This window comes from Phoenix dactylifera, chromosome 1 (assembly GCF_051530095.1).
Source record: "Phoenix dactylifera cultivar Ajwa chromosome 1, Ajwa_hap1_PhDact_Kaust_v1.1, whole genome shotgun sequence".
Taxonomy (NCBI): Eukaryota; Viridiplantae; Streptophyta; class Magnoliopsida; order Arecales; family Arecaceae; genus Phoenix; species Phoenix dactylifera.
This window is the reverse complement of record NC_143190.1, coordinates 41,698,062-41,709,725: the sequence shown is the minus strand read 5'-3', so window position 1 is coordinate 41,709,725 and position 11,664 is coordinate 41,698,062. Positions and strand designations below refer to the sequence as shown.

Sequence of the window (11,664 nt, the reverse complement as noted above, 5' to 3'; positions counted from 1 at the left end):
CTCTTCTCAAAATTACATAAAAATCCGTAATTTGTTTTTTCAAGTGGAAGAGCTTTTTTTTTTTTAAATTTATATTTTTTGTTTTTACATCTATAAAATATTTGTTATATATATATATAATAAAAATAATTGAAATATTTTTGTGGATAGACATGAAAAAAAAAGAATTATGAGGCCATATACGTAAACAACAACTTTGCAAAAGTGTAATTTTACTTAGAGGGATATACATGTAAATTTCTAGTTTTTTAAAGAAACAGTGATAAGATGGGACCACCATTGCATTAACAAAGAAAAGCTAAAACTTAAAAAAACCTCTTCCATCGACAATTTCCAGGCATGCTTTCGTTTTTGGTAGACCAGTGCACGTCACTTGGGTAAGTCTACAATTTCGGGTTACTCACCTTGAGCCTAAATATAATAAATTTAGGGTCACGGCCGAGCATTTTGATCCAAAAAACGTGCCGGGTCGGACAAGCCGATGTCTCAAACAATATTTAAAGACGGATATAAAGTCCATGTAAAGTGCAACATCACCGACTTTACGCAACTCATGGTTCAATAAATTATCGATTTTATAAACTCGTTATGTTCTGCAGGTGAGGTCATCCCATAAAACACTTTTATCCAATTATTTATTCCAGTGAGAAGTGCCCGGCGCCGCCGCGCCGGTCGCCGTCGCCACCGCGCCTTCCCCTTCCCCTCCTCGCCGCTTCCCCTCCTCTAGGTCGTTGGCTCATAAAGGCGTTCTCTGAGATCTCTTTGCTCTCCGGTCGTAGTTTTAGATGATTCCGCTTTCTTTAAGGTCTCCCATGGAGTTGCGACGCTGCGGCGGTGCGGCGGCGGCGGCGGCGGCGGCGAGGCTGGCGTCGCGGCGGAGCTCGATATCTCATATCTTTCCGGCCCTCTCGCAAGGGTTTGGATGCAATGAACCCCAAAATTTCGGATCTTGTCTTCTTTGGATTTTGGAGCTGTCCCCATTGGGTTTTCTCTGTAAGTAACTTTTCTGTCTCCTCTTCTTGGATGCAGTGAACTCCAAAATTTCGGATCATTCTTTTTTATTTGTTCCATTAATATATTTTATTTTTCGGTGCCAATGATAATTGTCGGTGTTTTCTTGATTCTAAAAAAGAAAGGGACGGGATGCGTTCTTGGTTCTTGGAGTGAGTCTCACGTCATAAACATTCAACCTTTACTCCTTTTGATATTTAGTAGATCGATAAGGCTCTGTTTCACCCAGCTCTTCTTCCAGGTGTTCGGATTTTTTTTTTTTGTTTTTTTTTTTGTTGCAACAAACTATTGGTTTCATACGCGGTCCCGATGTTTCTTTGGTTTCAAAGATAAAGATCAGTTAGTTTGTGGTGTGGGTGTCCTCTCATGCCATAAAAGTCTGCCATTCTTTTGATTCTATTAGAAGATAATGAATTTTGTTTCTTTAAGCCGCTCCTCTAGCTTAACCATTAAATTTGTCGAGCTTCACTCTCTCTCTTTCGTAAATTTGGGCTCTGTATGGTCCCTCTGTATGGGGGACCCATATTATTTAAAATAATAAAAAAAAAAGAATGAAACGGGTTTGGATGGGGGAATTGCAACAAAACCGGATGTCTTGGGGTTCTACCGGAAAAAGAAAAAGAAAAAAAAAGAAGAAAAACGTGTTGTTTTGTCAGATGGTCGGATGGTTGATTGTATTTAGATTTGACTAAAATTTTAGTATATTATTTTCGAAATTAAGGACTACAGATTGAACGGTTTGGATTTTTGAAAAATCTTCTCTAATGATTATTTCAAGCATCAACACTTGATGAAATTTCTTCTTTATTTTACTGTTTATTGTTGAAATCCGTGAGAATGTTCTTATTGTGGAAAGTCTATTATTCTAAATAGTGAAAATTTTTGTCCCTTGGTTTTTTTCCTTTACATAAAAGGGTTTTTTACGTTAAAAATTGTATTGTCTCTTGTTTTCGCAAAGATTATTGTTGCTTAGTGAGTAATATTTTATTTAATTATATAAGAGAAAAAAGAAGCTTGCGGCATCAATATTTTTTGATTGCGGCCCCGTTTGGCAAAGCTTTGGCAGTAGAGCTTTCGGAAGTAGAGCTTTTTATAGTAGAGCTTTTATAAAAAGCTATTTGCTGTTTGATAACTACATTTCTAAAGTGCTGTGAGACATTTATATGTATTTATTAAATAAATTAAAAAAATATTTTTGGTACGACAAAATGATTATAAAGAACATTGCATAGTATTATACAATGGAATATAATAAAATATAATATGTATTAATACATAAATATATAATATAGTATAATATTATTGTAATGTCATATAATATTATTACAATATAGTAATATAATATTGTATACTATAGAATAATAATATAACATAATTTGATATTATATAACATAATATATCTATATATTATGATATAATGTAATATAATATTATATTTATAGTATAATACACTAATAAAGATATAAAGTATTATAATTATTATAATTATATAAATAAATATTATCATTTTCTATAATTATTATATTTGATTATGGGTATTTTAGTCCAAAAAGAAAAAAAAAATTATAACTCAAAGTAGCTTTCCGACGGGGCCTAAAAGTGCTTTTTCGGAGAAGCTCTATTTGAAGTTATCCAAAATGCCATTTTAGCTTTCCAGCAAAACTAAAACAGCTTTCCAATTTTTTTACCAAATACTCATATTCCATCTAAAAGTGCTTTTAGAGGCCCAGACAACGGGACCTACATTTTTTTTCCAACAAAGTGGTATCAGAGCAGGTTAGTAGTGACTGAATTTTTCTTGTGTTGATTAAATGGAAGAGCATTTAGGTGGCACTATATTTAAACTCACATCTTCGAATTATTCAATTTGGAAGCTCAGAATGGAAGATTTACTATTTTGCAAAGATTTGTATGATCCTATTAAAGAAGATAGTATCAAACCAAGTAACAAAACTCAGCAGTGGAAGAAACTGAATAGGAAGACGGTTGGTTTAATCCGGCAGTAGATAGATAATAATATTTATTCATTATGTTGCTATAGAGACTAATGCCCATAGTTTATAGAAGAAAATTAGAGAGTCTCTATGAGCGGAAAACTGCACAAAACAATCAAATTCGATTCACAAAGATCGGAATCATACCTCCAGCAGGCAAGGTCGGCTTAAGAAGTGGAAGTTGTGAGATGGAAAGAAGACCAAGAAAAAGGAACAGATTTTAGGATGAAGGAGGAAAGCTTAATGATCAGAAAGCTTCTGAATATGAAGTATAAGGAGGAAAGTTCACTGGCCGAGTATTTGAGTAGATTTTAGGATGTGGTAAATTAGCTAAATGCTATGAAAATAATGTTAGATAATGAGTTGCAAGCATTGTTGTTGCTCAGCTCCTTACTTGATAGTTGAAAAACTTTGGTTGTATCACTTAGTAATTCAGCTCTTAATGGTATGGTAATTTTGGAAATAGTAAAAATTAGTATGCTTAATGAGGAGACCAAAATAAGAGAACATGGTGTGACTACATAGTCAAAGACATTGGTTACAGAAAGGCATCGGAGGAGTAAAACTAGAATCTTGCAAAATTCTAACGATCATGATAGGTCAAGGAGAAGACCCAAATTCTAAAAAAAGATAAAATATGTTTATTATGGCAAGCTAGGGCGCATGAAAAGAGAGTACAAAAAATTTAAAAGAGAGCAATCAAGGAGAAGAGGTGAAGAAAAGAAGGAAGGAAATGATACAACAACAGTTGCATCTGATGGTGATGTTGGTATTGATGATGCCTATGTAAACCTTACATGCCAAGATTTTACTTGGGTTGTTGGCTCAGATGGCTGTTTTCATGTTACTTCTCGACGGGACTTCTTCACATCCTACACTAGTGGTTATTTTGGCGGTGTCAGGATGGAAAATGATGGAGTAACTAGGATTGTGGACATGGGAGACGTTTGCTTGGAAACCGACATTGGGTGTCAACTATTGCTGAAAAATATGAGACATGTTTCAGATATCCGCATCCACTTGATCTCTATTGGAGTACTTGATGATAAAGCTTGCCGCAACTACTTCGGTGAAGGAAAATTGAAGCTTACCAAAGGTTCCCTAGTGGTAGCAAGAGGAAAGAAATTAAGCACACTTTACATGATGCAAGCAAAATTGTGCAATGGGAAGGTGAATGTAGTTGAAGACTCCTCTGTTGAATTATGGCATAAGCAGGTTGGACACATTAGGGAGAAGAAACTTAATATTTTGGCCAAAAAAAAACTCCTTTCTATAAAAGGTATGCCCCTAAAGACTTGTGCTCATTGTTTAGCTGGCAAATAACATAGAGTTGCATTTCATAAATCCCCTCCACATATAAGATCACATATTTTGGATTTAATTCACAGTGATGTTTGCACTATGGATGCTAGGACTCTTGGTGGTGCTTTATATTTTGTTACTTTTATTGATGATCATTTCAGAAAAATATGGGCCTTTGGTTTAAAATTTAAAGTCTAGGTGCTCGATGTATTCAAATATTTTCATGCTAGTGTTGAAAGAGAAATGGGAAGACACTGATTGTCCAACATGCAGTTCTATTCATGCTGGAGCCGTAGAGGTTCTGGAGTTAGACCATGGCGGCTAGATATGGTCGGACGGGCCTTGTGGGGGTGATTCGGAGTGGGCGCAGATGCCCATTTATGTGGCGAGAGATCGCGAGGTACCTGCCGACAGTTGTGGAGAACACTAGATGGTTGATAGGTGATGGACGGAGTATCGATGTGGCTGGTGACTCGTGGGTGGGCGTCCTCCCTTTGAGACTCTGGCCGACTATGGTTGACGTCGAGACAATGGAGGGATTGCGGGTATGCGACCTCCTCAACCCTAGCGGGGCAGGTTGGGACGAGGCTAGGTTGGGTCATATGTTTGGAACACACCTTGCGGAGAGAGTCCAATCCCTTTGTAAATTTTATTTACAAAGGGCAAATAAATTTTTTCATTTCTGGATGCAATTTGTATTCCTTTTTTTTTTTTGCTACAATGGGCGACTCACACCACTCTAGCGTTAATACATCCAAAAAAATCAGTAAACACCATATCCTACAAGGCCCTTGGCAATTGTGCCTTTTCCGTCTAGAGCACCCCACTAGAGTGGTCTGCTACAAAGGAGACCATCCGGTCAGTGGCACCATTCACCTTCCTGTAGATGTGCCTAGCTTCAAAGGAGACACATCTTCTCGCCAAGCTTCAGATATCCCGAAGCAGGGGATGGATCCGAACCTCCCTTGCATTCCTTTGTATCTAACCAACCACTATAGCTGAGTCGCCTTCCAACAAAATGGCGTCAGGTCTCAATATGCACTGAGCATGGCTGAGGCCGGCCTAAGCAGCTCTCAACTCCGCTTCGGAAACCGAGATGTCAAAGATCAGACTTCCACCTGCTGCCACCACTCTAGAGTTTGAGGCTCTAATCACAAAACCTACACCACCCCTCTTGCCGCCATCCAACACGCATTCATCAAAATTAACCTTGAGGAAACTCGGAGGTCAGGGCTCTCAGATAACGAACACCGATCGAGATGCTACAAGAGCAAAGGTAGAGTTCCAAGTGGCTCGAGCAATCAAAGGCTCACCATAAATGGAATTTGTATTCCTTTAAAGAATTGTTTTTTATGTTGTTAAATTGAAATATGCAATTTTTTCAGCAACATAACAGAATGCACTGTGAAATGTATTGATACAAAATTCATGATCAACAAATATTAAATTAATTCTTGAGTAATTTCCTGAGTTTTTCTCCTATTGCAGAGGTACCACCCGACAAGAGTATTGACACTTATTTATCAACCTTTTGCCCTTGCACCACATGCCATACTAGCATATCATGAAGCAAAACTTGACAGGAGAAACCGCAAAGATGGATATGCTCTGTTCGTTTTAAGTTCTCTCCTAGTAATTGCGGCAGGTATCTCAGTTATACTTTGAATCATCTATGTAAAATTTTTAATGTTGTAACTGTTAAGGATTTCTTAAATCAAGACGAGTTATGACATACCATCTTTCCATCATAGTTAGATGTTGCAACATCTGGAAAAGGTGGGATTGGAGACTTTATTGTTATATGCACCATTGCTGGAGCATTTGGAGTTGCTGATGCCCACATTCAAGGGGGGATGATTGGTGATTTGTCCTTGATGTGCCCGAAATTTATTCAAGTTGGACATTGGCAAATGGCATCCTACTTACTCTTTTTAAATTTTTTGTAAGTACATCATAGTCACATACATGAATTTTTTTTGTTTAATGTAAAAATGCAGTCCTTCTTGGCTGGATTGGCGGCAGCAGGGGCGCTAACCTCTACTTTGAGGTTAATTACATAGGCAGCTTTTGAGCACACCCAAGATGGTCGGTTCATGCTAGCACTGAAGTAGAATATTTACTGTGGATTGCATTTTAGACTTCTAAAGGAAATGATATGTGCACCTAGGATGCTGAGAGCTTTGACCCACCTGCATGATTATACTATTCTCCTTTCTTTAACTCTGACCTCACTAGTCAGCAGCATGTCCTCGAATTTGGTATACGTATTAACACATTAGAATATCTGTTTGTGCGTGTGAATGGAATGACTTGTTGATGTATTCTAATGAAGCACTTGCTTAAAGTTACCTTGATGAGTTCTGATGGCTGAAGCTCCCAGCTTCTCATTAGATATTGAAGTAAAAATTTGTAATTGTTTAAACATATAAGAATATACCTCAGATTGATTTCGATGTCCACACCACCATGGTTGTTACCTAGGCTTGATAAGAAGTATCAAATGACTGCTCATAATGCCCTTCAGATAATGAACCCTGCCATTTGCTATTGATCTCTTTTTGAGACCTTGTAAACCACTGTCATGAATAAATTACACCTGAGAATTCTCATATCAATTCTTATCCCTATTCCCTAGTATTTTTAACAATAAATTTGAATCTTTAGTCTGTCTCTAAGCGTCACTTCTAATTTCTCCTTGAGGTGATGTTTCTTGCAGTTTCAGCAATTTTCGAGCTACTATGTATTCTTCTCTACGCATTTATCTTCCCTGAATTGCTGTTTGTGAAGTATTATTGTTCAAAAGCAGCTTCAGAAGGATCTATGACAGTTTATGCTGACCTTGCTGCTGCTGGCACTCAAAAGCAGCATGATCAAGTTGATGTCTTGCTGATGGTTTTACAACAATCCAAATTTGTAAACATATAAAGTGCTTTTTTGAAAAAGCAAAGATAGGTCTTCTTGTTTACATACATATTTGTTGCAGGATGAGGACCCAAAACTTTCAGTGTGTTTGACCAGCAAGCAGTTGTTATTAGAAAACATTGACCGTGCAATTGATATTTATCTGATGTATGTGTTGACCTTATCAATTTTTCCAGGATTTGCCTGAGGATATTGGATCCCACAGCTTGGGGTCATAGTGAGTGTGCTTGTTGGCAGACTATTATGTTCTATTATATTTTCAGTTTCTTTATAATTTTTCATAAATGCCAGCAATATTTTATTGCACGACTCATGCTTGCATAGTACTTTAGTGTTAGCGTTGTAAAATGTAGAACCCTGATTTAATGATGTTCCTTTCCTATCTTTCAAGTTGTGGATCAAGATATAAGAAAGCGATCAAAACATTCTGTTCCATTGTAGCTAACCGACAATATGCATCATTAATTTTGGTTTTCATTCAGGTATGCGCTTCTCTTGACTGCGGCGTATAATTTGTGGGCCTCATAGGGAGATATGTACCTCTTTTGACATGGATTAGCTGACATCAAGGAAAGACCTAATGGTTGCAATTCTTTCACGTTTCTTGCTTGTTCCAGCATTCTACTTCGCAGTGAAGTATGGGGACCAAGGATGGATGATCATGTTAACATCATTCTTAGGACTAAGCAAGGATTACCTTACTGTCTGTGTTCTTACTGCAGTGCCCGAAGGATACAGCTGGGTTGGTGAACTTGACCTTGATATTGTATCTATCAGTAGGAATCAAATATTGTTCTAAGTAATTGCTATCTTTTTTCACTTTGATATGAGTGGATTTGATTGTGCAGGGACCTGAGCAAAGTGCATTAGGAACTTGCATGCTTGTGCTGTCTCCTAGCAGGTATATTCTCAGGAGTTTTTCTTGTTTGGTTGTGGCTCATAGGGAAGGGCTGGTGATGCTGCCGCACCAACAACTAAAGTCTATGCTAAACAGTTTATTTACTTGCACATAAAAAATTGTCCTGCAGTTTTATTCTACATTTTCTATAATCTATGTTAGACTATAGAATTGAAAGAGTTCTTTTGAGCTCCATTGAATTAAAATTGTTCTTGGTCTTTGACTTCGTTATTTTTCAGTAAATTAAGCAGCTATCTGAAATGCGCTAAAGAGACCTGATTGTTCATTCAAATTTATTTGGCATTGAAATTTTGTTCATGAGATAAAAATTCAATGCAAGTTTCTTGTCTCCACCTTCATGGTAAGATTACATACACACACATCTGACATGATTTCATAGATAAGGCTTCAATCAAAATAGTGCAAATAAAGTAGCGTCTGTAAGGCTGCAAATGGGTCAGATTGACCAGGGTTGATCATGGGTCGGGCCTCGGGCCTGGACTCTATTCATTTTTAATCGGGCTTGGAGTCGGGCCTATATAAAATTTGACATTCATGATCAGCTTTAAGGTTGACCCATGACCCAATCCGACTCGCTTAGATTCGATTCGACTCGATTTAAAGGACCTGTGGGGCCGAGCAGGGTTCTAAAATTGGAGCCATTTCGTTTTCTGGGTCGGGTCGGGTCGGGTTTACTAAATTCTAACCTGACCTGACCCGTTTGGTTTTTGAAAAAAATTTGGGTTTCTTACCCTACAGCCCGACCTAACCCCAACCCGGACCCGGTATATCATTAGGGCCTGCATGGGTGCTTAAAGGTCTCTAACTTTCTAGTCTTCTAATCTCTTCTTGTGTTTGAGGATGAGAGAAATAAAAAAGACTGTCTTTTGTGTATTGTCGAATGACATGAATTTTACATTAAGGCTTACGTTGGTTACATTAAATGGAAAATACTATTCTCTTAAGAAGGAAGTTCAGACTAATGAAGGCAAAATAGAGTATAATTTTGCCATTGGAAGAAGATGGATTCATGATGAGTCCTTTGCAGTTGTTGAACTTTGTCATGTGCCATTATCAAAATTATATTCCTCATCTTAGCCCATGCATGCTTTTCTAGTGGTATGCTTAGAAAAAATAATAGTAGATGCATTTTAACAAATTCAGAAGATGTCACTGTTGAATAAAAAGGATAAAAAGGATTAGCATAGATGCATTTTTTTTTTAAATAAAAAAAATATTGCATACATGAATCGAAAATTTTTCTTGTAGCTAACAAAATTGAGCCTATCATTATTAGGTTAGTTTGTAATGGCATCAATTATTGATGCTTAGGCACTTTCACTTATATGGTCCTGCATAATCTGCTTCATGTAGTTTTCACTTATTGCAAAGGAAACTAAGAATAGAAAATGATAAGTACAGAGATCTAACCTGGCCCTGGCCCAATCCGAATCCGATCTGGATCCGATTTTTTGGGTTAGGGCGGGGTTATCCATGGACCCGACCCAACCTGAATGACCTGTTGGGTTAGAAATTTTAACTATGGATCCGATTTTCTATTGAGTTGGGTCCGGGTCCAACATTAGAATCCGAATAATAAACCAAGTTGGGTCTGGGTCCAACATTAGAATCCAAATAATAAATCGATTTGGGTCAGGGTCACTCATGACTAAGTTCAATCCGACCAATTTGCACCTCTAAGTGTGTGTGTCCTATAAGGATTGGGCACATTGTGCTCTTTGTTAAGAGATATCTTCTTTTTTTCCCTCTCTGTCATCAATTCTCTTTTATCCATTGGCTGAGTGGATGAGTTTGGTTTTCACATTCCAAGTTGAGCTTACATGCTAGCTTTTAGATTAGGTATTTCTAACATTTAGCCTTTTGTCTCATTCAAGTAGCATGTAAAATCCTAGATAAACTTCTTCCAAACTGATCATATAGCAAGATTCCTATCAAAATATGGGGAAAAATGGATTTTCAGTATGTCCATTTTAAAAATCCCTCCAATCACCTGCAAAAAAAAGAAAAGGTGTAGCTTTTTTCTCTGATGTCGAGTTTTCACAAGCAATGGCATTTTAATGAAGGGATCTAAACACGCTAAGTGCTCTGATTGGTATGTTTGTTCAACTGCTGATGAGTTCTGAACTTTCAGTCTGCATTTAGGGCTGCAACTAAATGCTGATCAGTTCTGAATTTTTAGGCTGCAACTGCTTGCAATCTTACTAATCCTGTTTAAACAGCTAGTAAACCTTTGTTTACTCTCTCTCTGCATTTATCTCAGGAATAAATCGAAGTTTGCACCTCTATTTTTCCAGATATGTCAAAGTGCTGCAGCTTGATGGTGGTTATCTACAGATGATAGTATTTTTTGTACGTCTCGTGCTTGACCATCATTTGAAGATACCCCCATATATATATAAAAGAACAAACTAAATGCACCCTTCTTATTTAACTCGGTCTTTTCAAAGACAAATAAAGAAAGCAGCGCACCAACTATATGGGAGACTATAGTTGTAACGTTACGTCAATGATCAGAAAAGATCTCTTGGTTGGACCAGTTAAAGGCATGTGTGATGCTTGAGATATGGAGGTGAATGGCTATCATCCCATCAGACCACCGGATTCTTTTTGCCATGAATTGACAAATGCGCAACCTTGTCTTTATATGCACCTTTTTCTCTCTCTTCAATGCGAAAATAATCGAAACATACCCATCAAACAAGGGAGCATTTAGAGAATCACTTCGTGTTGCGTGTGCATGCATGGCCCTTCACGAAGGGGACCGGTGGCTTGCGTGTTTCAGCGCTCGTAAAGTGGGCCTCTCCAATAACGGCACCCCCAACCCGGTGCCAAACTTATCAAATAAAAACGCCCTGGGATCGGCGTTAACGGCTAACTGGGAACTTTGGAATCGTCAATACGAACGGAGCGTATAAAGGATATTTTCATAATTATAGTCTTTGTTTTTTTTTCTTTTTCTTTTTGGGATCCTTCCAACGTGCTGTCTTTCGATTTCAAATCCTTTTTTCTTTGCATTAAAAATAAAAATTGATGGGAGGTAAAATGGATCGTCCTACTCCGAACCATCCAAACCCCGCCGAGCGAGCCGACCACGGCCAGAGAGCGAGTCAAGAGGCCCGAGCCGACCTCCACTAGACGACCGAGCCGATCTCGCCAAGCATATGTCGCGGCTATCACCTGTAGCAGCCTCACCGCGCCATACTTTGCTTGATGGCCACACTATAACGTGCCAACCAAGGCCATACCCTGCTACACCTGCCAGGGGTCATACCCTGCTACACCAACCAGGGGCCATATCCTGCCTGCCAAGGGCCATACCTCTGCCACCGAGGCACTCTGGTAAGAAATATAAAAGAGGCCATGAAAAGGTACTCCAGAGGATTCTCGACACTCTGCCTCCTCCCGGGGGAAATAAGGGACTTTGGCTCCCAAAACAGGACCCTCCAAAAAACTCTGTTAACTTAGTCATCGGAGGCCTTCGTCGGAGTCTCCGGTGAAGGCTTTGTGCAGGCACCC

General features: G+C 38.3%; 1 protein-coding gene across 4 annotated transcripts; it reads left to right on the top strand.

The window, feature by feature from the left end:
- The first annotated feature begins 336 nt into the window (after positions 1-336).
- On the top strand, positions 337-8,397 carry LOC103724016 (equilibrative nucleotide transporter 3-like). Of its 4 annotated transcripts, XM_088701487.2 has the most exons (6): positions 337-520; positions 600-993; positions 5,796-5,952; positions 6,063-6,249; positions 7,712-7,971; positions 8,078-8,397. In XM_088701487.2, exons 2-5 carry the CDS (start codon positions 928-930, stop codon positions 7,755-7,757), a joined length of 456 nt encoding a protein of 151 aa, XP_088557613.1. In that variant the 5' UTR covers positions 337-520; positions 600-927; the 3' UTR covers positions 7,758-7,971; positions 8,078-8,397. The 4 variants fall into 4 exon arrangements, 3 of the variants coding, with proteins under 3 accessions (XP_088557613.1, XP_038973901.1, XP_088557610.1); XM_039117973.3 differs by lacking the exon at positions 337-520 and having other exon boundaries at positions 593-993; XM_088701484.2 differs by lacking the exons at positions 337-520; positions 600-993 and adding an exon at positions 2,468-5,583.
- Positions 8,398-11,664: the final 3,267 nt, after the last annotated feature.